We start from the raw sequence: 24,880 nt of genomic DNA on the forward strand, positions 1-24,880 counted from the left end.
AGATTATCTGGAAATTAAGATTTTTCAGTTAATCTAAATTAGTCTCTTATAACAATATTTATCTTTCTGTGGTGACAAATAGTTAATTATTATTATATATATTTTTTAAACAGCATCTTTTTATAGATCTTTTCCCAGATGGGAAAACCCTAATGAGATTAAAATATAACTAAACTAACAGCAGGAATGCTGCTGGCTGCAGGGGATGCGAATGTTTGTTCTGTGCACAGAAATAAAGTTGTTTGATTTTGAATTGTCAGCAGAAGCAAGATGGCGGCCTCCATGCTAGGAGCGGTGCTGCGAGGAGCCCGGCAGGTGAGCAAGGAAGGACAAGGAAAGGACGATGGGTGGAGGAAATGGGAGAGAGAATGAATACATAAATATGAGAATTACAAGAAAAAAAGAGACCAAGGCCCCTGCATAACCTTTTTTTCTGGATGATTTATAACACCCTCTTACCTCCTGCCCTGTGGATACATATTTTATTAGTCACAGCATTAATATTAACTGCCTAATCTCACTGATAGGCAAAAGGTCCTCCTTTAAACCCCTTTGCTGCCAGAAAGCCAGAACTCTATTTAAAATGTGTGTTACAAAAATAGATGGGAATGGGCTATAGATCTTAAAGAAATCCCCTTTTCTGTAAAATAAGGAAAAGCAGCTGGCGTTTAGGTTTGTAAATTAAAATGTTTTGGTACTGATTTGCGTTGGTCACCCGTTCTAAAGGAAATGTGCAAGGTGTTTCTCTGTCATTCAACCATGTTAAATTTAACCCTTGCCAGTTGGGAAAGGTCAGCATTGCATTACAGGCTCCAAAGGAATTAAAGCTTTCCTTTCTGCAGAGCCTTTGAAAAGATGTACAATATAATGGGCAGATTAAATATGTTTTAAATGACCATGGAAACAGAATTTGCTTTACTGTGAAGTCTATAAAAAGTTTGCTAAACAAATTGCCAAATTGAGCTCCCTGGCCTATAAAATGTAAAATTCTTTATTTTTGGGACAGATGATCTCTTGGTCGGGGGTGACTGGTTCAAATCAGGTGCGAAGTTATTACGTGAACTGGAGAATGCTGCGGGATGTGAAGAGGAGGAAGATGGCCTTTGAATATGCTGATGAGAGGTTGAGGATCAACGCGTTGCGGAAAAACACAATCCTCCCGAAAGAACTGCAGGTATTGCACACAAGCTCTTTCCACATGGTAAAAGCTTTGCATATATAAGGGACATTGGGCTGGTGCATTCACCACCCGGTTATGTATTGGAATGTTAGTGCTGGGATGCCGTATAGCAGGACTGAGGGACATTTATGAGGTCTATATAGACCTCATATAGTGTAGTAGAGGTCAAAGTATAGTAGGAGAGCTAAAGAAGTGATGTACGCAAAGCCATTCGCATTGGCAATGCTGGAAAGGAATCCAGATCTTTTGAATTTCATATAACTTTATTTTATATAGCACTTTTCTCCCAATGGGACGCAAATCACATTAATAATAACAGTATAGCGCACGGTACACAGTACCCAGATGAGTTTATCATCTATTGTGGTGCCTGAGGCACAGGGAGATAAAGTGACTTGCCCAAGGTCACAAGGCACTGATAGCAGGATTTGAACAAGATTCCCGATTCAAACTCTGTCATTGTTGACAGTCAGTGTCTTTTTACTCCCTGAGCCACTCCTCCAATGTGCTGTTATTTGTATTTATGTTGTGCCAGCCAGTGGAAATAGTACATAATGGTAAGCATTGGGAGGAAGGCATCCCTACCCATAATCTAACAAATGTGTTAGGAGGCAGTAAAAGGAAGTGCAGATTTAAGGTCAAAGTTTAATGTGTCATGTAGATATTTCCACTGCTATTGAAATGCTTAATTGAATTGGTGACTTTTCAGGCAGGTCTTGGCACAGAGTTCAAGCAGTGCAGCACTTGTCAATACAATAATTATAGGCACCAAATGGTCTATATTACACCAAACAGAGCAGTAGTAACCTCCCAGGTTCTGTGAGAAAATGTAACTCTTTTTAATTTTTACCAAAGTTTGTTCAGTAGACTAAGGCCTAGATTTTCTAAGCTTTGTGAAATCATGACAAATAACAGGACTTTGTGTAAAACAGGAACTGACATTATTTCCCCTGAGTTAACACAGTATTTGCCAATCTAATTATATGCAAAAATCACCACCCTAATTGAACTCCAGAATTGACTGTACCGTTATTTTATCATCAAATAACGTGATGTTACTAGTCTTGGCATAACTCCTATCCATGTCATTTATATTTGTGTCAAAAGGGGTGCTATTGGGTGTGATCAAATGTATACAACAAAAGACAAAAATTCCCAATGCCAACTCCAATATGACAAAAAATATATAGTTCAATACTTAACTGTCTGTCTTCTCATAAGTCAAGGTAATTTAGTTAAACTTTTTGGCCGAAGCGTTATAAGCCTGCAGCCACATCTTAGGACCTGCGGTGGTCATTCTGTAATATGGCTGCAGGCTTATAACGCTTCGGCCAAAACGTTTAACTAAATGACCCTTACTTCTGAGAAGACCGACAGTTAAGTATTTTAACTTTATATTTTTTGTCATATTGGAGGTAGCATTGGGAATTTGTCTTTTTTGTAAACATTTTAATATAATTTTGGAACTGCCGTTCTTCATAATGCCATGTTTTTAACAGGACTAAATCCTAGTTAATGGTTTTTTTTTTTAACCTTTAGTGAATACTGTTATGATTAACGACTGTTAAATTAGGTTATTGTTACATTATGTAGGTTAATGAAGCTTGGTGAATTTGGGCATTTAGTTTGAGACTCTTCGTTTAATTTTTCATAGTGTGGATCGTGTAGTTAGAGAATTTGGAATTACCCAGTATACCGAGGCTGCTAACAGGTAGTGCACACACTTTTTGGCAACTTGATTGAAGAGAGACCCAGCAATGATTAATGAAACAATAAGCCTCCGGTATTGAAAACAGGGAGTTGGGTAATAGTAAGCCGGATAGAGGTACAGGGGGACACCTCCCTAGGCGGCGCCCCCAAGTAAATCACAGCCCGGCACTAACCACCTCAATAATCTCCCTGAAATACCGCGTGGAGGTTAGGAGTACTCACGAAAAAGCCGTCCCTGTTGGTGCAGGGAATTCTGCAGCGGCTTCCTCCTCTGGTGTAGCTGGCGTCAGCGTGCTCCTCCGGAAATGATGACACAGGAAGAAGGGGGTAGGATGGTCCGCGGATCACAGCAACTTCAGCAGCCAACGCATGGATGTCTAAAAAAACTTTATTGATCGCTAGCAGCAATCATCAGGCAACCACTCTAACATGTTTCGTCCAGGCTATGGACTTTTTCAAAGAGTGTGAAAAAGTCCATAGCCTGGACGAAACATGTTAGAGTGGTTGCCTGATGTTTGCTGCTAGCGATCAATAAAGTTTTTTTAGACATCCATGCGTTGGCTGCTGAAGTTGCTGTGATCCGCGGACCATCCTACCCCCTTCTTCCTGGATCGTGTAGTTGCTTCATAGATACTCTGATAACCTTAATTTGTCAGTCTAGGTAGAATATAATGTTCACTTGGGGTGGACATTATATTCTACCTTACCATTATATTCTACCTTTTCTAAGGGTCTTCTTAGAAAAGCATAATTCTTACATATATCATTATTTATTTATTTTTACTTAGGAGGTGGCAGATAAAGAGATAGCCGCACTGCCCAGAGACAGCTGCCCAGTGAGGATCAGAAACCGCTGTGTAATGACCTCTCGTCCGCGTGGAGTGAAGAGACGCTGGCGCCTGAGCCGAATTGTCTTCCGCCATCTAGCAGACCACAGCCAGATGTCTGGAATCCAGAGGGCCATGTGGTAGCACCAAGCCACAAGGACTTTAACATTAAGCAACATGGGACATAGACCATTCAGTATCTGGGGAGTTAACTTCCATTCACCACATTTTTGGATTTTCTAATCGTGACCCATCTCCAACAATACCTGGTCCAAATAGCTTTTATACGTTGTGTGAAGATATGGTTCTGGTCACTAAATACGAATCTAATGGTATCAACTCCTAGCAGCTACTATAGATCCAAGAGTGGTGTAAGCTGTACATTTCTCTTGCATCTCCAGCTTGTGTTGGATTTATGGATTGCTTTGAAACTCTCTGTTCATGTAAAATTATAAAAAATAAAAGGCGTCCTTTAAATCATTGTTCGTAGTATGACGTTCCCAATATAAAACAAGTACCTGGTGTAAAAATAAACACTGCCTCTGCCCACAAATTCCCTGCGCTGAGTGGTTTGTCCAGAGGTTTTATTCTGCTTTGCACCACGTGTAAGGCCGCGTCCTTAGTAACAGCGACGATGCGAGCCAAAATAAAAATGCCGGAAGGCATTGCACACATAGAACGTGCACGAGCACAACGGGGGCAACATACGTAGCGCGCACACGTACCAGATATAGCTGGTTATGTACATCTTGCCATAACTTAAAGAAAAGTTACATAAGCCCCCAGCAGGTAATGTAGCACTACTGCACTAGGGAATTTGCAGGTGAGCACCCTGTACCCATTAATTTTAGCATTACGAGAGCTGTGCCAATCATTTTGCTTCTCTCCCTCCCACTTCTGAACATGACAACTGCTCTTCAACTGATATTTTAAAACGCGTCTTAAGATAAATGCAAGGATGCATGTTGGTGAGATGTGATTCTTTAATACAGTCATCAATTTTGCAATTTATAGTCACATTAAAAAAATAAGGTAAAAAAAGACAAGCAATCATCAAAATCAGAAACGTAGGGAAACTCAGAATATACTGTAGTTACAAATCTTCTACAGGTTCTAAAACACGTTTGGGATGTTTGAGAAGCATTTTTTATTTAGTTATTCCAATCAGCATGAAATGGATAAACCGCACAGTGTCCATGCCAGGGAAGTAACTGGATTGTAAACAATGCGCTTTGTAGAGATCAATTCTGCAGGTTAGCGCCAGACCTTCCCCCTAGGGCTTGGTGTTTTGTTTTTTAAGGCGTCTGGAATAGGCCGGCTCCCTGCTCAGAAGTCCAAGTCACTTTTTCCTTGTTTCTCGCGGGATTCCACCCAGGCTTTATTCAGCGTTCTTTTCATCTCGTCATCCCCATCGTCGTATATCTTCTTCAAAACATTCATCAGTCCTGCGCTGGGGTCCGTGTCTGTATCTAGTGAGGGTTTGCTAAGTATAAGAGAACCTGTGTTACTCACAAGTAGCAAGGCTTGGAAAAACATGGGGTGGGGAGACAGTGACACGACTGTAGTGTAGTACATGATTTACTTTGGATCAAAGTCAAACTGCACTTTTGATCTGGCTACACACGTGTTACTCGGGTAAGCTCCTCAGAGCACTATATAGGCATACTATTGGGACATAGTGGAAATTATTTTAAAAAGGTATCAAAGCCTAATTATAGCTAGTTTTGGCAGATAAAATGGACTGGTTTGTCAAAATGTACATAACATTTAAAAAAAAAAAAAAAAAAATCACACAAAAAAAAATGGTAAGAAGAGCAGCTGTTTTATATATATATATTTTTTTAAATATAGAATTGAAGCAGAGGGGTCTATGGAGCTGAACCTTGTTAATTTCAGCTCCGGGGACCCCATACTTACCTCCAAAGTAGGTGCCGGTAGCTGCTCTGACTCAGCAAGCCGGGTTTTCAGGTTTGAAGATCCTGTGTCACATTGGCCAATACGAAGCCGCACCAATGACGTCATGGCTTCCTATTGGCCCACAGGCCTGGAAATGTCTGAATAGCAGACATTCTGTACCCTGCTTGCCAAGGAGAGCAGCTACCTGCACCTAATTCGCAGGTAAGTATCTCCGGTAGCAGGGGGTTGCCGGAGCTGAAATTGACGGGGTTCAGCTCCAACTCTATATAAAAAATGAATTCCCTAAAAAATTCACCCACTGGGATTGCCTCTAACTTATTCACTGGGATATAAATAAATACATGGTTAACTATGGCCTGCCAACTTCCTACTATATTACCATGAGCACCATAGATTCTCTCCCTCTGACAACGTGGTTATTATTTAGCTTGCGGTCGAGTAACTCCCACCTTCAAGGTTAAAAGCCCAGGTAATGTACTCACTCTTTCTCCTTGGTTTGTTTCTCAACTTGCGTCAGGTATTCCCACTTGTGCTCTGCTTTCTTCCTGCACATAATCAGTACTGTGTCTGTCTTCACCTGCGAGAAATAAAACCGGATGTGACAAGTGTATTGACAACTAGAAGGCTTTTACGTTCGAAAGATCTGCCAAGAAAACATACAAGAAAATTATTTAAAGCCAAGATGAGCAAAGGCCACAATCGAACAGCTGGGTTTAGAAACAAGGAATCTAATCCACTATGTAGTAGCTGACAAGAGCCTTAAAAACTTTACCTATCCACAGATATTTGGAAAAATGAAGTGAAAAGCTATGAATGGTGCACACAGAGGTACATATTAGAACTAGAAAAGAGAACTCACTTTCTTTGAGCTGCTCTCGGGTGAGATTGGTTTCAGCAGGTTATTCACAGTCATGGTGTGATTCTTCCCATCAAGATCCTTCACCAACAGCTCAAAAGACCTGAACCAAGAAATATTAAATGAATGAGATGACCAAATCAAGAAAATTCCATGAATCCATGAAAATGTCAGTTTTGTTATTGGTTGCTTTGACTTAAAGTGGCAGTTCAAGATGCCGTTTTTTTTTTTTATATATATATTTTCCCCATTCAATATGTGCATCAATACACTATGCACACTGACAAGTGATTAGCTAATCTGCAGATCGATCTGTTCTCCTGTAATCAATCGCTTGCTCTGGGCTATTTAATTCAGTTCTTGCACAGTATTTTGGGCAATGTAGTTCCTGGAATATGATTGACTGGGCAGTTACGAGATACAATTGGTTCACTGCTAGCGAAGGGGCGGGGAGCCAGAGCCTATCAGAAGGGGAGGGGGCTGTAACTTTGGAAATGCTTCCTACATTAGAAACATTAAAAAAGTCTTTAAAACATTTTTTTTAATTTTTAATGCTACAAGTATTTTCTCTTAGTACAGAGCTGATTTATTTAAAAAAAACAAAAAAAGCATATATGTAGGATATTGCTTGAACTGCTGCTTTAACATTCTTACTGAGCCACGTGCTGAAGCAAGAATAACCTGAAAACCTGACAGTGGCCCTTGAGGTCTGGAGTTGCCCACCCTTGGCCTAGGTTTTTTTTTAACCAAGCGGGAAGCAGGCTGTCTCTGGAGTGAAACGGTGTTCATTTCAGCTCCAGGGACACCCTGTTTACTGAGTAACACCTCCAAAAGGTGCCCTGGTACTGTGCCCTCCAGGGTGAACAATATGGCGGTTAAAACCTGCATGAAGAACCTGGGTATTTTCCAAGGTATGTATCTCAAGGAAGCAGGGGTCTCCGAAGTGAAAATTAACTCAAGTTACATACTTCAGCTACAGTATGATGAACAGCTCCGGTGTCCCAAGATGATTACCGAGGAAGGTACAGCCCGTAGCATCTCTTTCAGGGGAAACAGAAAGGCTATTTAAATTTCCTGTATTTCACGGGCCAATAAGAAGCTGTGATGTCCTCTGTCGCGACTTCCTATTGGCCCGCGTGATGGGGTGCGGGGGAAGGATTTAAATATGCAGAAGAATTGGTGCTCGCTTTGTAAGTCTGTATGTCGGGAACAAGGGGGGTTCACCGGAGCTGAAATTAACGCAGGATTGTCCCTTTAATGTGGCACATAGTTTAGATATACATAGGAAAGCCTGGTAAATTGAATGACCATAACTAAATCTTGGATACTTCGGTACAGCTGCCGTGTCTTTACCTACCTCTCTTTGAACTCCACTTGTACATTCTCAGCGGAAATCTGCTGCACTCCCTTTAACGTAATATAGATTTTCACAAATTTATCAGACTGATCCCACCCTGTGGAGAGAAAATAGACGTTTGTTGGGCGCAAATATGTCACTACATCCCATTGGACAACTTTCCATCCTTTAATAAATACCTGGGAGTTTAAGTACTTCTTTAATTGCGATGTCAAAATTCAAGACAGGATTACCGAATAGTTTGTCACAATAAATATTCAAGCATCCCATCAGAAGATTTTTTTTAATGAATCAATCTCCTGCACGTCACTCTTTATGGGCCTTAAAGAAGAGTTATTCATGAAACACCAACATGTTTGTTATAAGAAACTGCAAAGCCTTGCTATATTCATATTCTCCCTATCCAACTAGTGGGGATAAATAAATCCTGAACTGTGTTCTGCAATATATTCGAATCGAAGTGCTGCTTAACCCCTTCAATTTCCCATGATTTAGCTACCACATCATGGGGTCTGGCACTCCAGCGGGCGGGCGCATGACATAGTCGCTGTGTCATGGGTTTCTTTGATCCCCTTTCTAGGGGAACTCGCGTTCCGCTGAACGCAAATCTGACAATGAAAAAAAATGGAAGGGGGACATCCCCATCGTGCAATCACATGAACGCTCCCCCAGAGACGGTTTAACCCAGTGGGTGCCACAGCCCCTCTGGCACAGGACACAATATGATAATAACAAAGCTGTCGTAAATTAACAACACACGTGTCAACAACTCATTAAAAAAAAACAAAATCACGTATAGTGCGTTTTTAGCATTACCGTAGTTGTTGATTTTCACTGTGTAAGAGCTGTTCATGGGAGGGACGATGGCAGCTGGTTTCTGGACCTCCACAGACTCTCCTGTTTGCTGCTGCTTAGTAGAGATTTCTGTCTCCAGCTTGCGTTGCTCCGCGAAAAGTACATCTCTCACGCGTTTCCTCGTGGCCTTCTCCAGCAGCTGCTTTACCTCATCCAGATCCTTCTGGAGCTGAGTGACAAAAAGGTGTGTTGGTTTGCAGCAGGTAATAATAAAAATGGTTGCTTTTACAGCGATGATCGTGTATTCAGCCCTGTGCGTTGATGTTTGCAAGCAAGAATCCTTTCCCGTAAGAGTTTAGCATCTAAATGTGGTGCCTGAGGCACAGGGAAGCTAAACAATGATTTGGCAAATAATCTCATCACAAGAGCAGTCATTTGGCATCTAAATTATTAGCTTAGCTCTTTTTTACACAATAACTATGGTGACAAAACCCTCACTAGACAAACTGATCCAGTACGTAGTAGATATGCTTGCATCCAGTGTTCCTGAAAAATAAGCAATATACATTTCTTACATGATAAAAATAAGAGGGTTTTTTTTTTTTTTAAAGTGACCATCTCTTTCCATGGAAGCCAATTACACTGATCATTTTATTGTGACCGGCTCCATTAGCCCCTTAGGCTAAGTCCCCGCTAGCGCTGAGCAGGCGGCGGGAACTTACATATATAGATATATGTAAGTCCCCGCTCACGCAGTGCGCAGGCACACATGCTCACCCACGATCGGCGCTTAGGTAAACAAAAAAACTATACTTACCCGCAATGCCCCCCCCCTCCCCGCCCCTCGCGCGCATACAAGCAGGACACCCGGCGCTCATGCTTGGCGCTCTCTCAAAACATGAGCGGGCTCAGCGCCAGCAGGACTCAGCCTAAGGCTAAGGCCCCGCTCCCAGAGTCAGCGCACCTGCGCTGCTGACAGGCGGTGCGCTGAGATACACAGACCGCGATCTGCGGTCTGTAGGGAGCGGGAGCCGGAGCTGGAGGTGGGCGGGAGGTGGGAGGTTTGATCGGGAGGTGGGCGGGAGGTGGGAGGTTTGACAGGGAGGGGGGGCGTGGCTTGAGCGGAGGGACCCGCTACTCTCCCCCCCCCCTCCCTCCACGGACTCGGGCTGGAGCTGGAAGGTAAGTTTAAACACACACACGCAGGCACTCATTCATACACGCGCACACGCACACACGCGCACACACACACACAGGCAGGCACTCACGCACTCATACACACACACACACGCGCGCACACACAGGCAGGCACTCACGCACTCATACACACACACACAGACAGAGGCAGGCACTCGGGCACACACACACAGACAGGCACTCACGCACTCAGACACATACACACACAGACAGGCACGCACGCACTCAGACACACACACAGAGAAAGGCACTCACCTGCTTTCACTCCACACTCCTCCCCGCTCCCCGAAGCCTCTCCTCCTCCCGCAGCCTCCCCTCCCCATTGGCTCACAGCCACACACGTCACGCGTCAAAGCTAGGAAACACCATTCTCTGGTGTCTCCAGCGGCTGACGCGCTACAGCATGTAGTGCTCTGTGCAGCCAGTGGGGACCGGGACCGGCTCGCGAGGATTCCCCTGCTGGTGGGGAACTCGCGACCCGCCGCCCGCGCCAACGAGCGCAGCGGGACCGAGGCCTTAGAAACAACATAACACTTCGGAAATATATGTGCTGAAGTGATCAACTAAAAACAATGAGCCCTTTTTAAACCATAACGTATAAACACACAAAAATAAATTAAATACTAAATAGCACAGAAGAGAATTATCCCTAAAACATTGTCCCATTTTATACTCCAAGTGTCTCTTTTCATTGTTGTTTAATAATTTAGTGAGGGATATAATAACGGCCAACTATATTTGGGATGTTAGGTGCTCTCAACACCTTCAATGCCCAAATAGCGTACGTCAATAAAAGTGCCACTCCTGGGGCCCCAAGGATCTCTTTAGGGGCTGTGTGTGATTGGCACGTCATCACGTACCACATTGAAGGGGTGGGGGCACCCATTTCTGTGTGCAACTTTTGTATAATTGTTCTGAAAATTGATACCTTATTCAATTTCTCTTTTTGGGGTAATGTAGCTCAATTACCATTAAACAGCATCACGTGATCGTGCCAAAGAACGGTCACGTGATAAGGCAGCGCTCGGGGGAAGTGGCACGACACTCCGGCACCGGGAGCATTAAAGGACACCATGGATCTGTACAAGGCGGTGGCTGACAAATCATTTGGTTGATGTTTTTTTGCCACCATTGGACGCTAAATTATAACTCATGGGGACCCTCTCTCTTTTTATTGTAAGCTCTTGGAGGGGGGAGGGCAGGCACCTGCTTTCCTATTGCCTCATATTGTGCCAACTTACTTTGATGCACTATCTATGTATGTTCTGGTCCTCCCACTTCACTGCGTCTTAGGCCGCGCTTATAGTGCCGGCGACGTCAGGCAGGCTGCGGTCGCTAGAAAAATCAAATTGAGATGACTTCCAGCGATCGCGACCAAGCTATCGCGCCGCGCTTACTATAAGCGCATGTGACGGCAGCAATGCATTTGTTTTGACGCGGCGTCGCCGTCACTATAAGCGCAGCTTTATGGTGGCACATCCACAGAAAAGATAAGAGTGGGTTTCCTTGCCGCCTCCTATTGGGAAGGAAACTTGGGGTGCCACGGTGCTCATGCCACCTCCAGACAGAGCAGTCACCGAGTGGCTGACTGGGAGGTTAGGCGGGCACCATGTGGGTTGGGAGTAGGAGTGCGGCGGGTGCTGCAGCCCCCCGGGCGTTGTACATTGTTATGTATGTTAAGCATTATGTATGCGCAGAATCCCCACCCCCCAAAATAGTCCCTGCAGTCCTGGTTTAATCCGGCCTTGTGTGGCGGCCTCCTCACCTCTCTCAGCGCAGTGGCCATGGCCGGGACCTGGTGACGGACACACGCAGGGTGACTGAGGCGCCAGCGGAAGCACCAAGCTCTGGAACCTTCCGCAGCCGGGGGCGTGACGTCACAGCGAAGCCTCCCCGGTCCGCCTAGCTGTAGCCGCGCCCACCGAAGGAGGGGGGTTGGCTATGGTAACCACGCCCATATGTGGGACTACTGGACACATCACCACGCCCATTTCCTTCCATAACGTGCAGTGCGGTGGATCGGCCACGCCCACTTTCTTTTAGCAGGTTTATATAGACCTTCCTCTTTAACCCCTTGGCTCCCAGAATGGAGTAGGCGGGAATTCTGACTCATTCGGAGCCAGTCTTACGGGGTTTTATTTTAGCGTTGACAGCAAGGGGATTACATTTGTTTCCCCCATATGGCATTATATTTAAAAAAAAAAAAAAAAAAATTCTATGTCAAGCATCAATTAAAGATAAGGAATTAAAAAAAAATAATCTAATTCAGAGGTGAAGTGGGCGAGTTCGGTATGCAGTAAAACAATAAGGCCCCATGGCACGCCCGCTTTGACTCCTGGCAGCACATGCATTGCCCTTCACAGCGATCTGCAGGGACCGTTTTTAGGCGCAGGGATGTGGCCACTAGGCCAGCTCAGCCCCCAGTTCATCCGATCCACGGTTTAAATACTTTGGTTACATTTCTCATTTCTGATTCTGAAGCCACCACTGCGTTAGGCAGAATTCAGGGTGGATACTACAGGCGCGAGCTTCCGTGCGCGCTCCTGCGATCTGCGCCTTAGCTGCAGGAGTTGTCTCGGTGTGGCGAACGTGTCTCACGGAGCTGGTTTGCTGAACCAGCTTACGGGACGGGACTGCTGCCCGAAAAATCAATTTGGCTTGCGTTCGCAAAATGTATCAGCGTCAACACTGTACTTTGCCACCACAAGCTGCAGTGTGACATGGTTCGTTAAAAAGTGTACCAATCGTGCATGCACACATCGTGTAGTATCCACCCTGAACTCAGCCTTGTGTACAGCAGTTAACCCATTCACTCCCAGAGATGCACAACACGGCTGTTAGACGGGACACATCTGGTCCAAGATACAGTAATCTTGTAATACCAGTGTTACCTGAAGCTAATAAAACACATGCGTTAATAGTTCTACATTTCAAAGTATTTGTCATTTGTGGCACTGCATCTTGGGATGAACATCTTTCAATAGCAATTTTGTCAACATGGCTGCTCAGAATTTAAAAAAAAAAAAAAAAAAAAAAAAAAAAAAAAGAGGGGGGGGGGGGGGGGAGTTCCTTGTGAGAAAATGATGCCATACCTTGCCTGATTGGCGCACCATGTGACATCACCACAATTCACTTGTATCCCGTTGGCTGACGCATCAAAGCACAGTGAGCGAGGAGGCACTGAAGACCGCTAGGGAGCAGGCAAGTCGCTGGTGGTCGCAGTTGCGTGCCACCTGCAGCAGGGACCTAGCCTAAAGGATTTTAAACTTAACTAAAGGCAATGAACATGCCTGTCTCCCTGCCCTGAATATGCCCATATTATGTGGTATGTTTTGGGGTTTGAGCTTGCTGGGGTTCTGTTTGCATCTTACAGAAACAGTGCTCATCACAAGAGGGAAGAGAGAGGGGGGGGGGGGGGGGAGAAAAAAAAAAAAATCTTTAAACGAGCAAAATATTGTAATATTTGCAATTCATTATTTTTTGTAAATTGGATTAAAGCTGAACCCCATTGCTCTCTGGATGTGGTTACCCCCCATAGGTCATACCACTAGATTAGCAGGGTTCACAATGGGAGTTTAAGCTCTACAGGCAAATAGGAAGCAGTGATGTCAAGCTCACCATCAGCTGCATGATGTGGGATCTATACACCAAGACTCCACTTCCCCTTTGGAGGCAACTCTGGAAGTACGGGGTCCCCAAGGATGAAATTAATGGAGAGACCCCCTGCTTCAAAACAGTTAAAGAAAAAGCTTGAATTGCTCCTTTAGGCTTGGAAACCTACCATGAAATACATTTTCAATTTATACCAATTTTAAATGTAACGCTGGACATTGGAGCTCAACAGAACGCAGGCTACAAATTAATGTCTTCCAGCACAAAATGTAAATATGCCGATGTCAGTTTGCATCTTAAAAACATGGACCAACACCCATTTAACATGCCTTTTGCAATTAACTGAAATCAGAGGCATACTTCCTTTATGTTCACATAGTTGGACACCATTAGTACACCTCTGGTGCAGGTATATGTACGTGGCGTCCTTGTCTGCTGCATTTACGGAGAACAGCACAGATTGTGTCAAGTGTAGCAGGTTCCCTCTTGTATTTTTCACAACCAGTTTGTGCAGAGCAGTGAATATGCAACGTTCAGAAGAGGGGGTTATTCCCGAAACATTGTGTAATGTGTACACACACACACACACCAAGGTGGTGACCAGTGAAACCTACTACAATTGACACCATGTCTACGGTGCAGTTATTTCACCATCTGCCATGGGGGGGGGGGGGGGGGGGAAGGGAGAAGGGGGAAATAATGTCAGATATTTTACCAGAAAATCGTTTATTGTAAAATTCAATAAGACACCGAATTAAACACAAGGAAACATCCAAACTATCCAAGTAGGTTTCACGTGATGGTAGATCATATCTTCACATCCATGTTAATGGTGTAAGTTAGCAGGAGTGTCTCAGGCCTTCATACAACTGGAAACAGCAAGTCCCATCTGCAGGTTAAATACAAAAAAAAGGTAAATACCAAATCTGAGACAGAAGAGCAACATTGAATAGACTAGATGGGTCAGTACTTTTATTTTCATCTGAATCTCAGTGAGAGAGTTCAAAGCAAGTGTCATCATTTATTCCCAACATGAAAAACTATTACACAGCAAAATAGTTACTCACCACTCACAGCTACACAGGTTTGTCACTCATCTGGAAGAGAACAAAGTGTTAAAAATATCAGTCATTGTAGAGCCCATTGGAGTTTGTGCTTAATGGAGGGGAATGTAACCCAACACTTGGCATCAGTGTTAAATTTGCATTCACATAGGTTATCCACATTTGTTGCTAAAACGGTCATACCCATACCCCCTCTAATCACATAATACCAAGAGCCAACACTGGCTACAAACCATATGCCTAAAGCAGGGTCACCATGTACAGACATGCTGACCTCTGGATAAAAGCTCTACAATAATGTGCGGTTTTAATACATGGCTACTTTATCCAGTTCCACCACAAACCCCCCTTTGTAACCTCAGAAAAAAGTGGAACGGTAAAGAGTGAAATCAGCTGGATTCATATGGCAGAATCATTTTCATCATTGGTTACAGGGGCAACTGAAGCAAGCAGTACTAAAACCACAGCCAAATGCCAGCATTCATTGCACGCTCTGTCATGTAACCTTGAGATTTGGATCTCTTTACTTTAATGTATTGTAGTCTGTACAATATTGTGCCTTCTAGCAGAAATGAGGAGTATTAGGGGTTATACAACACTAAATTATCCAAACATTAGATGGCACAACTTACACTGAACTTCAGCTCATGGGGAAACCTGCAAGAGAAAGCATCTATTAATATAAGGTCACCTTTAATTGGGAGAGAAATAAAGTTTCTGCTGTCTGTATCAGTGTGGGGTCAGGTTTATCCTCACTAAAGAATCAGAGACCTGATTCATTTATCATCATTTACAGAACAGTTTCATACACAGCATGTCAAGTAAAGAACCATATCAGCACCAAGGAATTTGGTTGAAAGATCCTCCCACCTCTACGTGTATTAAAATTCTTGTCACTGAACAAGTGTCCCCTATAGCAATTGTAATATTTCATTTACTTGATAGCCATTGTTAAACAGATACATCTTACAGTGAAGTAAAGTGGCAATTTTGAAGGTAATCTTAAAAGCAGCCATGTGTAACTAAAGCAGGTACACTGCAAGTTTAGGAATGCATTGTGACCGCCACAGGAAATTGCCATTTTAGCATCATAGAATTGTGAGTGTAGACCAGCGCATTTAGATTTGGGATTAAGGCTATGCTCTGTCATTATGCCTTAAGATATTTGGGATCCATGTACCCAAAGATAAGGTCAGCATAATATTATGTGGAATCTTCAAATGGAAACGAGTAGGGTTATACCACACTAAATTATCACATCAGAAGGCACAACTTACATTGAATTTCATCTCATGGGGAAACCTGCAAGAGAAAGCATTTATTATTAATATAAGGTTGCCCTTAATCTGGAGAGAAATAAAGTTTCTGCTGTCTGTATCAGTGTGGGGTCAGGTTTATCCTCACTAAAGAATCAGAGACCTGATTCATATATCATCATTTACAGAACAGTTTCATACACAGCATGTTAAGTAAAGAACCTCATCAGCACCAAGGAATTTGGTTGAAAGATCCTCCCACCTCTACTTATGCATTTGTATTCTTCACTATGAACAAGTGTCCCCTGCTGCACTAATTGTAATACTATTCCATAACTTGGGGCCCATTGATTATGGTAGTGTCTTTACTGTAGTGACAGTAATGTAATCTTAAATGCAGCCATGTCTGAAGTTTAGTTACAAAAGCATATCCAGCATAAATTTAGAAATGTAGAACACAATAATAAAAAAATTAAATAACACAGCAGTAAAGCTGTGAATGTGTGTCGTGTTCACTACGTTTAACATTACAGCTATGCTCAGAAAGCAGCAGTTCCAAGTCTCAACGTGCAGTTCGAAGCATACCTACCTTGGGCAGCAGCTTGTCCACGAACATCTCAGGATGTGTACACACCAGTAACCTGCACACACAAACAGTTATGTTAGTTACTTAACCGCGCCGCAAGGTTTGTGCAAGTCTTCTTTTCATACTAGTTTAAAGATATTTCGAAGGGCAGGAAATTAATGGACATCTATTTAAGCATTTGTTCCTCAGATGCTTTAACAAAGTATCAGTTTAAGAATTATGAAGGGCAAAGGCCTCACATTTAGCAAGACTGAAATTATAACTTCTAAGAAGGGAAGGACTGGGCCCTGCAGGTTATTATACCCAGGCCTGAGAGTGTGGTCAATATTGAGGATGCATCAGATAGGAGCGAAAGTGTTCTTCATAGAAGATCAGCTGAACTATGTTCTCATCACACGCACCCTCTTCCAGTTACATGGGACACCCGCTAAACTGGGGTGGCTAGCAAGACAAACATGCTTACCAGTGCTCAGGCAGACTGGTCACAGCTGAGGAGGTTGACTGCTCACAGCTGAAAAGAGACGGTTATTAATGGTTGACTTGGAACATAATACATTGATGTAAGTGTATCTTTATACAAAGGCCATGTTAAAGCCAGTTTTTAGTGACCAACACAATGGTTTGCAAGACTAGATTAGTTTGGGTCTAGAAAGTAAAGCAGAACACAAAACCAACTAAACTCCGCAGTCATTAGAAAATCTCAATAAAAATGGGGCTTCATTACCAAGCAGAGAAAAGTGATACTGGGCAAATCAGCTTATAAGGGGCTGTGAAGCAATAGTTCAGGGAAAGGGTTAAACTAGAGCATTGTTCTGCAGTTCAAGTTCAGCAAAGCCAATCACAGGTACATGTGAGATCTAAAATTGCAGAAATCTTGACATTGTGGGGTGAAAGACCCAGACAAAGACAGATGTTACCATATAGTCACATCATTTAAGGCAGAGGCCTTGGGGAGTTCTTATAAAGCAACCATGGACTGGTTATCCAAATTAGAACTAAGAAATCTACAGTAAGCACTACAATCGTGATACATCAGATAGGAGCGAAAGTGTTCACCACTGTCATTCTGTTGAACTATGGATTCATCATTGTATCACGTGTAAGCCTCACTACTAAATGAGCATTCACCTCCCATCCGTGACATTAACCACATAGTGGCCGAGGATAACATTAGCAGTTGCAATACCCAATATCTACACATTCTCACCTTCATCAGGCTTTTGCAACATGATCGCCGCAGCGTCAGATGCAACCAAGTCACCCCCTGCAATAAAAGCATAGGGAGGTTATAAAAACACTGCTCTCCAGCTCCGCAATTATAGAAGCAGCTCGTGTACTGCATCAGAGAGAGGTTCTCCTTCATTCTAATTCAGAGAGATTCCCATTGATAAAATTAAGTCATCACAGACAGCACTTGGGCAAAGGGCCATTGATCAAAATAAATCCAACACTAGGCTTACATTGCTGGGAAGCTTCTTAATTCCATGGGAGTAGGTACCATTTCTGAGGGGGGAGAGGGAGAAATAATGGTTAAGAATTGGAAGTTACCAAAAGCCAAGACTCACATAATTGCAAGTTCAATCAAATAAGTTACCCCTTCTAGAAGTAACTTTAAAATTAGCAAACAGTTCATGGCCACAATGACTGATGCAGTGTGGAGGGAGTAGGTGGGGCGTGGGGTTACTTTTACCAAGACCAAGCAAAGTTATAAGCCTCAGTGTTGAAAGTTGTCAGAAATGTTTTCTGTCCACTACTCTAAGTAACATCACAGGCTTACAATGGTCACCTTCCAATGAGGCACATGCAGCTAGGCCCCTTTGGCAACATGGAGCCGTTTGCATTGCTCTACAATACGGTCAGCATCAGCACCAATTGAAAATTAAAAGTAACTTTGCGCCAGTCAGACTGTGCCTGGCACAAATAATGGTGACCATGAAGATTGTCACAAGCAAGAGTCTTGTGACCACTCACCAGGAACCCCATCCCAAGTATCTTAGCAGATTAAATCCGGGTCCTGCCGCAGGCAGATGGCACTTGTTCTCATTCTAGAGATTTGAACAAAGGACAATGATTAAGCCCATTCAAAAATAAAAAGTAACATGCCCTGGCACTGCACAGCCATTGGCTTGATCAGAGATGTTGGTAAACAGCATATATCATCTCAGATGTCCCTACCAACATAACTTTCATCACATGAGCAGCTAGGCAGATCAGGGTGTTATTCCCATAGTAAGACACATTATCATGTTAAAAAAGGTATGTTCTCAATTTAACATTGGCTCTGTTAAGCATGAAGTGCAATTGCAACATTAGGTGCCTCTCTTCAATACCCAAGTACAATCTTCACTCATCCCTGTCAGCAAAAAGCCCAATTGTTGAAACCTGCCACTTAAAATCAAGGGGCAGGGAGAAGGGTCCTTGCCAAATACAGTAATGGGACATACAAGCTTCTTCCATACATTTAGCTGCAAACACTGACCTTCCAGGAAAATCCACGTGAGAATCCACGTGAGAAGAGGCTGAAGCCACCTGCAGAAACAGGATATTGAAAGATCACACTTTGCATAACTCTGCTATAAAAGTAATCCGGCAAAAAAGTCCTTCAGTTAACAGTATAGCAGTCAATTGCCATTGACAGTGTAAGAGACTGCAGCAAAAGTTTCTTAGATGAGTGCCTCAGCTGGTTACCTCAGAAAGAAGTGGAACGGTTATGAGCATAATCAGCTTTATTCATATGGCAGAATCATTTTCATCACTGGTCACCAGCAGCTCATTGAACAGCCCTGGGACTTGCAAGCTGCCCGGTCCTGCGACACTGCATTAGTATAATCTATTTGTGACTGGCACAGTAACACTTGTCCAAAGCTATAAAGCCACTGCAAGTGTGTGGTCCATTAGTACAGAGTGCACAGGTTTTGCATACACTAGTTATGGGGTGCCATCATCCCTATAGGAAACTGGCATCTTTAGATCAAGGGTAAAAGGACATAAGCACATCTTATAAGTCAAATGAAATGCAAAACAGACATTTCAATGAAATCAAAGAATCCTGCACAAGTTCATTACTTAATGACATTTTGCAAATCAAATTCATATATTTACCAAGGAAAAGTTTTAGTCCAAGTCTACCAGCAGACCTAAAACAGAAGACAATACAATGTTTAATTAACAAGTTAACACCAACGTTTAAATTACCCTTGTATGCTGGACATGGCTATATTGTAGCCCAGTGGGTTTTTCAGTATTTACTGATGTCCACACATTGATTTCAGGTCAGACATTTGAGACATCATTAGAAACCCAGCAGAGCGTTTTTATAAATGTAGGGCTCATGGGGAGAATGATTCAATTAACAGACATGATGCCTGAAATCCATAGAGTTATGGACAATTACAATAGGCCAATAATGTCACACACAGGAGTGTTAGGATTACATCTCTGTTACTTTAACGTGGTCAGTGGTTTAAGCACCACAATAGTTTTCAGTGATCTGTGAAATGTATCAACATTTAGGATATCGTGTTGGTCAAATAACGTTACAGAAATTAACCTACCAGTGCCAGCACTACTGCCATGTTGCAATTCATGCAAGTTCCTAAAAAGAAAATGCAGGGAGTAAAGTTAAATCTGTTTAATCATCACCCTTCAACACTAGACAATACACAAGCCATAATCAGATAGAGCTAATAACAGACCTCCACGGTAATGTCAAGTCTGTTCATTCTTCATCATACAGGTTTAGGCTCAGAATAGTCACCCAGGACTGGTTAAAACCCAAAGATTAGTTCCATTTTAAAACCGATTGGTTCTTGTCTCAAGATCCACATTTGTGAGAAAGATCAGTCATTAACAGGAATCTCCATTATAACAATTGCTTTCCTCCTCTGGATGTTCATTTAAACTAGAGAAACACATTTGCCAGGCCATTACTCCAGAGGTGGCATCAAATATTGGACATCTACCCAAGTACTTTGAAAAGCCTGGCTTATAGGGTGCCACCACACCAACTCAATTTTAGGAGCTGTGACCTAATTCCATACAATGCTGTGGAAACTGCACATTTGTTCACCATTTAAGAAGTTTATATGCACCACCATTGGCATGTCTGCAGCTTACAGGACCGCGCCTCCAACAAACACCTATTGGGTTCGACAAGTGTGTGCTCGCTCTAATCAGCATCATTACCCCCTTAGTCCCGTCACCCTGACCCCCCCCCCCCAGCCCCCAAGTTTGTCAAATATATTCCTGTAACAGGGCCACTAAAGTGCCCAACCACTGAAAAACAAGTGAAACCACAAGTTAAACACCCACCAGAAAGACGTTGGGATACCAAGGTGGTCAGACCAGTCTTTATCCAAAATATTTCATGTAGAATCTGCAAAGCAAGAGGTAGGTATTACTCTTATGTGCAAGGCTACCGGCTCCCCTTATGACACTGCTTGATACATCAGATAGGAGCGAAAGACAAGTTCGGTTCATCAGTGTTCATCTGCTGAACTATGTTATCATCATTGTATCAGTGCAGAGTCTCTGCAGAAGTGCTTATGTATTTCAACCTGGATGGCAAAATCAATTGTTGCCCAGTGATCAATATCGCTCTGACAATCCAAACACTAATTAAGTGGATCAGAGACAAACTTTGTAACAAGTTCACATGGTACAAACCTATTATCACCACACTTCCAGAAGGTAGCAAGTCTTTCGTAAGAACATCTTTCTTGCAAACCTAGAAACAAGACAAACATTACTCCAGGCGGCTAAAACACCAGAACAGTCAAATGAATGTGACGCGCTAACTGTACCGAGTCAGTATAAAGTGCTCCCTCATCCTTATTCAGAGAGATTCCCATTGATAATCAAATCATCATGTACAGTACAGTTAAGGGGCCAATGCATCAGTATTATTGCATCAAAGTTTGGCAATTACAAACACATCCATACGTACTAGTTACCTGGAATCCCATGCCATGATGTACTTTGAACTTCAAATGTCATAATCCTGCAAAGGAAGTAAGAATAGATTGAGGCAGAGTCAGGCGAATAGCAGCATGGAGGCCCCAGTGTGGCAATGCCTCAGAATAATAAATAAGGTGGTTAGCCATCTCGTCATTCCAGCTGTCAAGAGTAGCAAAAAGAATCATCATTGTGGCATTAGCACGTGTCAGCATTAATAGGCTGCAAAAACAATTCTGTGCTTTAAAATGGGGAGCAACATGCAGCATCCATAGCTGTGCACCCGTCCCCATTTTACTGAGCAGAACTGCAACAGCAGAGATTAGAAGGTTTTAGATAAGCATATCAATGCAACTTACATTTTCCAAGAGAACCTTGATCTCCAAAATACAGTAATGTCTGCAAAAGATAGAGAAGATCACTTACAGGATTGCAAAATCCTTCAATTTGTTCAATACACATCGTGCATTTAGCTGGATACAAATGGTAGTGGCCAACAATACAAATTCAGATATCCAGTAACCATGTGCTTGCTGTAAACTTTGCCAGCCCTTGCCACACCAACATACTGGTTAACCAAACAGTGCTACTCTTGAGTTACCACCAAGCGCAGCAACACTGATCTTTTATTTTTATTGATAAATAAAATACACAAATCTACTCAGGACTACTTATGTGACTCCCATGTTAAGCATCTTATTTGTGGTATATATAGCCTGTTCAGAGACGTTGGTAATCATCATTCAATCTCAGATGTCCCTACCAACACAAGTATCATCATATTCAGGCATGGGGAGAGAACATTTCGCTAAGGATGCAACAGTGCAGAATAAAAAAAAGGAAAGGGTATGAAGCCAGGCGACTTATGGGTTATGACAGCTAGATCGGAGGTGGGCAAGTGTGCAAGTCACATCCACATCTAGTATAAAAGTGACCCTTTCTAACAGAAAGCAAAGCTGAAATAAGATACAGATTCAGCTTTAAACAGCTAAAGCTTTCAGCAAAGAACTTTAGCAAGTTAATCATATATTCTAGTAAATCAGCATCAGACATGGCACAGGTACTAAAACTGGGAGAACTGGCTTAATACAGCAACTCGCCTTTGAGGTTTTACGATACAGGGCAGGGGATAAAATGAAAAGCACATGCACACAAAGCATCAGCACTGATAGGGTTAACAGCGGCCTTGGCATCTTGAGCCTGCCGCACGCAGCAGCTCAGATAGGGGGAGCAGGGCCGACACAATCCGCATCAATCCTCACCCGCGGAGCATGGTCAGTGTCACAGCACATCAAAAGGACCTACGTTAATAACGCACGCGTTCAACCGCTGTTGCATTTTAACGATGTCCGCGATATTAATGGGTAATTACCACCGGGAACTCGCCAACTTACCTACTGAGCCACTGCAGCGCCGCACGAAGAGAAAGGAAAGGCGGCGCCCCGTCTGCTTATATTCACATTCCTCCGGATGTGACGTCACAAAGATGTTGGGTCCGCCTCGTGCTGTAGTCCAGAGTCTTGTCATGCGTCACTGAACGTGAAGTTTCGGGCGGCCATCTTTGATTCAGGAACATGCCCTGAGATCTCTCATGGAGTGGATGGGGAACACGTCATGGAATCGGAGATGTCAGGCTCCACTAAGGGCCAAGTCAATCAGATTTGGGAATCCTGGAACCCCAAAATGAAATTTTAATGGAAAAGTGCTGTTTTTCCTACACTCCCTCTACAAATCAATAGCAATTAACATAGTCTATGAGGAAAACTTTTATTTTAAATAGTATGGCACTACAAAAATAAATCTGGTCATAAATTAGCAGAATACTGGTTACATCTCCCTATTTCGCAAAGATACTCCCTGATGTGTTAATGCATCGTTAATTGAGGAATAAAGCAGCTGTCCGCACTGATCACCATTTATTAAAACATTTTAAAACTTGCTTTAAGAGATCTCTTCTTGTCCTTTCAACGCTGTTTATATTTTTACAATCTAATGCTCCGTTCTGGAGATATGTGTTTAAAATAAGTGACCTGGTGGTTAAAAATGGAGCTCTTCCCAGAGCCCAGTGCTGTGTAAAAGTTACCATGGTAACCTAAAAAGTAATTTGGACGGTATTTAGTTTTAAAATGTATTACAAATTAGAATATTTTTTTTTTAAATAAACTACATTTTAAAATAAATAAAATACTCTTGCTCCCCCTTATCCCTATAAGTAAGGAAGAGAATGATGGGAATGGGGTAAACACAGGGCAAAGTCTTAACTTTATGCCCGGGACATACTTGAAAACGAGAGGTAACTCTCAACGCGTTTCGGGCAATAGCCCTTTGTCAAAGAGTATTTTACAACTCGCGGGGGGACTTCTATATCAGATGTTAGAGACGCGAGTTGTAAAATACTCTTTGATAAAGGGCTATTGCCCAAAACGCGTTAGAGATACCACCAGCCACCAACCATGATGTCTACCATGGAATAAAGCATTTTTAATTCCTTACCTGCTGGTTTCTAGCCCCCAAGCTCTTTGCTGTGCTCCGCTTTTTTCCTCCGTGAAAACCCTCTGCTGTTCCTGCATATCAGCGTGATGCACACCGACGGAATGACTGCCTTCAAATTGTGAGCACCCCTCTCCTTTATATTAAGGAATGGGGGTTCATTCTAGATTTGCTTATGCCATTCTCCAGGGTGACTACTTATGCTATTGGTGTCCACACAGGATTTGTTTTCATACACATTTTCCTTCTGTTGGGAAGCTATACATCATTTGTCCCCACATTTAGGAGTTGAACTGAGGCATACAGGATCATTGATTACTCACAAGGCTGGATCAAAGTTGCTCCCCAAACTGACCAATATCATTGTCCAAGACATTATTGTTTCCAATGGTCAAATATAGCTGAGCACCGAATTTTGGGAGTTTCTCCTACCTTTGTTCAACTTAATATAATATCGGTATATTACCCAAGTCTACTCCAGACTTGCCAACTGTCACTGATTTTCTGTGAGTCTCACTAATCTTTCACTTATCTTTAACTATCCACATTTCATCGACTCAATAGACTCACTGATAGAAATCAGTACTTTTCTTTTAAAATGCCTCCCAAATCTTTCTGATTGTGGTCTTGGGAGGTTGACGTCTCTGCTGCTCGTGATAAATAATAATAAAATAAAAAAGTGACTCCAAATCAGTGAGACATCCAGAAAACCAGAGAGTTGACAGACATGAAAACAAAGATAGTGAAAGATACAGGCTTTTTCTTTTAAGTATCTCCCACGATACAGGCGCAGAATAGGTGAGTCAAGGCATTCCAACATTTGGCTCATGAAAATAGGTACACTTTATTTGCTCCATCTGTGCGGGATAGAGGAGTTTCTGTTTAAGTGATACCTCCCAAGGGGGCACTGGAACTTGCAATAAGCGAAGTGCAAAGGTCACACTACCACTCATTATGAGACCAATCATCAATCTCCCGGATACTTTTATTGGCTGAAGATTAGGGAGAAGGAGTGGCTCAGTGACAAGCACACTCCCCACTAGCAGTCAAGCCTGGTTTAATTCCTGGTGTCAGCTCCTT

The 24,880-nt window shown here is 42.8% G+C and overlaps 2 protein-coding genes and 11 non-coding genes across 13 annotated transcripts; 1 reads left to right on the forward strand and 12 right to left on the reverse strand.

Annotated features, from left to right (window-relative positions):
• The first annotated feature begins 253 nt into the window (after window positions 1-253).
• MRPS14 (mitochondrial ribosomal protein S14) lies at window positions 254-4,270 on the forward strand. Its single transcript, XM_075615515.1, has 3 exons — window positions 254-315; window positions 1,007-1,174; window positions 3,679-4,270. Exons 1-3 carry the CDS (start codon window positions 271-273, stop codon window positions 3,859-3,861), a joined length of 396 nt encoding a protein of 131 aa, XP_075471630.1. The 5' UTR covers window positions 254-270; the 3' UTR covers window positions 3,862-4,270.
• A 412-nt stretch (window positions 4,271-4,682) lies between these two features.
• On the reverse strand, window positions 4,683-11,762 carry CACYBP (calcyclin binding protein). The gene is made up of 6 exons (XM_075616658.1): window positions 11,605-11,762; window positions 8,664-8,871; window positions 7,848-7,944; window positions 6,494-6,593; window positions 6,117-6,211; window positions 4,683-5,200 (listed from the first exon to the last, which is right to left on the reverse strand). The coding sequence occupies exons 1-6, from the start codon at window positions 11,623-11,625 to the stop codon at window positions 5,044-5,046; spliced, it is 678 nt and encodes a 225-aa protein (XP_075472773.1). The 5' UTR covers window positions 11,626-11,762; the 3' UTR covers window positions 4,683-5,043.
• Window positions 11,763-14,869: 3,107 nt separating this feature from the next.
• LOC142504065 (small nucleolar RNA SNORD47) lies at window positions 14,870-14,945 on the reverse strand. Its single transcript, XR_012804188.1, has one exon. It is a non-coding gene; the product is annotated as a small nucleolar RNA SNORD47 (small nucleolar RNA).
• A 1,742-nt stretch (window positions 14,946-16,687) lies between these two features.
• Window positions 16,688-16,761, reverse strand: LOC142504071 (small nucleolar RNA snR60/Z15/Z230/Z193/J17). The gene has a single exon (XR_012804194.1). It is a non-coding gene; the product is annotated as a small nucleolar RNA snR60/Z15/Z230/Z193/J17 (small nucleolar RNA).
• A 620-nt stretch (window positions 16,762-17,381) lies between these two features.
• Window positions 17,382-17,454, reverse strand: LOC142504072 (small nucleolar RNA snR60/Z15/Z230/Z193/J17). The gene has a single exon (XR_012804195.1). It is a non-coding gene; the product is annotated as a small nucleolar RNA snR60/Z15/Z230/Z193/J17 (small nucleolar RNA).
• A 237-nt stretch (window positions 17,455-17,691) lies between these two features.
• Window positions 17,692-17,770, reverse strand: LOC142504053 (small nucleolar RNA SNORD79). Its single transcript, XR_012804177.1, has one exon. It is a non-coding gene; the product is annotated as a small nucleolar RNA SNORD79 (small nucleolar RNA).
• A 297-nt stretch (window positions 17,771-18,067) lies between these two features.
• Window positions 18,068-18,131, reverse strand: LOC142504077 (small nucleolar RNA SNORD75). The gene has a single exon (XR_012804199.1). It is a non-coding gene; the product is annotated as a small nucleolar RNA SNORD75 (small nucleolar RNA).
• Window positions 18,132-18,479: 348 nt separating this feature from the next.
• Window positions 18,480-18,561, reverse strand: LOC142504069 (small nucleolar RNA SNORD74). Its single transcript, XR_012804192.1, has one exon. It is a non-coding gene; the product is annotated as a small nucleolar RNA SNORD74 (small nucleolar RNA).
• Window positions 18,562-19,042: 481 nt separating this feature from the next.
• Window positions 19,043-19,118, reverse strand: LOC142504066 (small nucleolar RNA SNORD47). Its single transcript, XR_012804189.1, has one exon. It is a non-coding gene; the product is annotated as a small nucleolar RNA SNORD47 (small nucleolar RNA).
• A 473-nt stretch (window positions 19,119-19,591) lies between these two features.
• On the reverse strand, window positions 19,592-19,655 carry LOC142504076 (small nucleolar RNA SNORD78). The gene has a single exon (XR_012804198.1). It is a non-coding gene; the product is annotated as a small nucleolar RNA SNORD78 (small nucleolar RNA).
• A 1,141-nt stretch (window positions 19,656-20,796) lies between these two features.
• LOC142504070 (small nucleolar RNA snR60/Z15/Z230/Z193/J17) lies at window positions 20,797-20,877 on the reverse strand. The gene has a single exon (XR_012804193.1). It is a non-coding gene; the product is annotated as a small nucleolar RNA snR60/Z15/Z230/Z193/J17 (small nucleolar RNA).
• A 279-nt stretch (window positions 20,878-21,156) lies between these two features.
• LOC142504054 (small nucleolar RNA SNORD79) lies at window positions 21,157-21,233 on the reverse strand. Its single transcript, XR_012804178.1, has one exon. It is a non-coding gene; the product is annotated as a small nucleolar RNA SNORD79 (small nucleolar RNA).
• Window positions 21,234-22,021: 788 nt separating this feature from the next.
• Window positions 22,022-22,101, reverse strand: LOC142504067 (small nucleolar RNA SNORD74). Its single transcript, XR_012804190.1, has one exon. It is a non-coding gene; the product is annotated as a small nucleolar RNA SNORD74 (small nucleolar RNA).
• Between the last annotated feature and the right edge of the window lie 2,779 nt (window positions 22,102-24,880).

This window comes from Ascaphus truei, chromosome 10, assembly GCF_040206685.1.
Source record: "Ascaphus truei isolate aAscTru1 chromosome 10, aAscTru1.hap1, whole genome shotgun sequence".
In the NCBI taxonomy this organism is placed as follows: Eukaryota; Metazoa; Chordata; class Amphibia; order Anura; family Ascaphidae; genus Ascaphus; species Ascaphus truei.

Excerpts from the sequence above, each read along its gene's own strand:
- MRPS14 (XM_075615515.1), top strand. The coding sequence starts at position 271 with ATGGCGGCCTCCATGCTAGGAGCGGTGCTGCGAGGAGCCCGGCAG. Across the intron at positions 316-1,006 it reads TGCTGCGAGGAGCCCGGCAG|ATGATCTCTTGGTCGGGGGT; the intron begins GTGAGCAAGGAA and ends TTTTTGGGACAG. Across the intron at positions 1,175-3,678 it reads TCCTCCCGAAAGAACTGCAG|GAGGTGGCAGATAAAGAGAT; the intron begins GTATTGCACACA and ends ATTTTTACTTAG.
- CACYBP (XM_075616658.1), bottom strand. The coding sequence starts at position 11,625 with ATGGCCACTGCGCTGAGAGAG. Across the intron at positions 6,594-7,847 it reads CAAGTGGAGTTCAAAGAGAG|GTCTTTTGAGCTGTTGGTGA; the intron begins GTAGGTAAAGAC and ends TTCTTGGTTCAG. Across the intron at positions 5,201-6,116 it reads AAACAAACCAAGGAGAAAGA|CAAACCCTCACTAGATACAG; the intron begins GTGAGTACATTA and ends TCTTATACTTAG.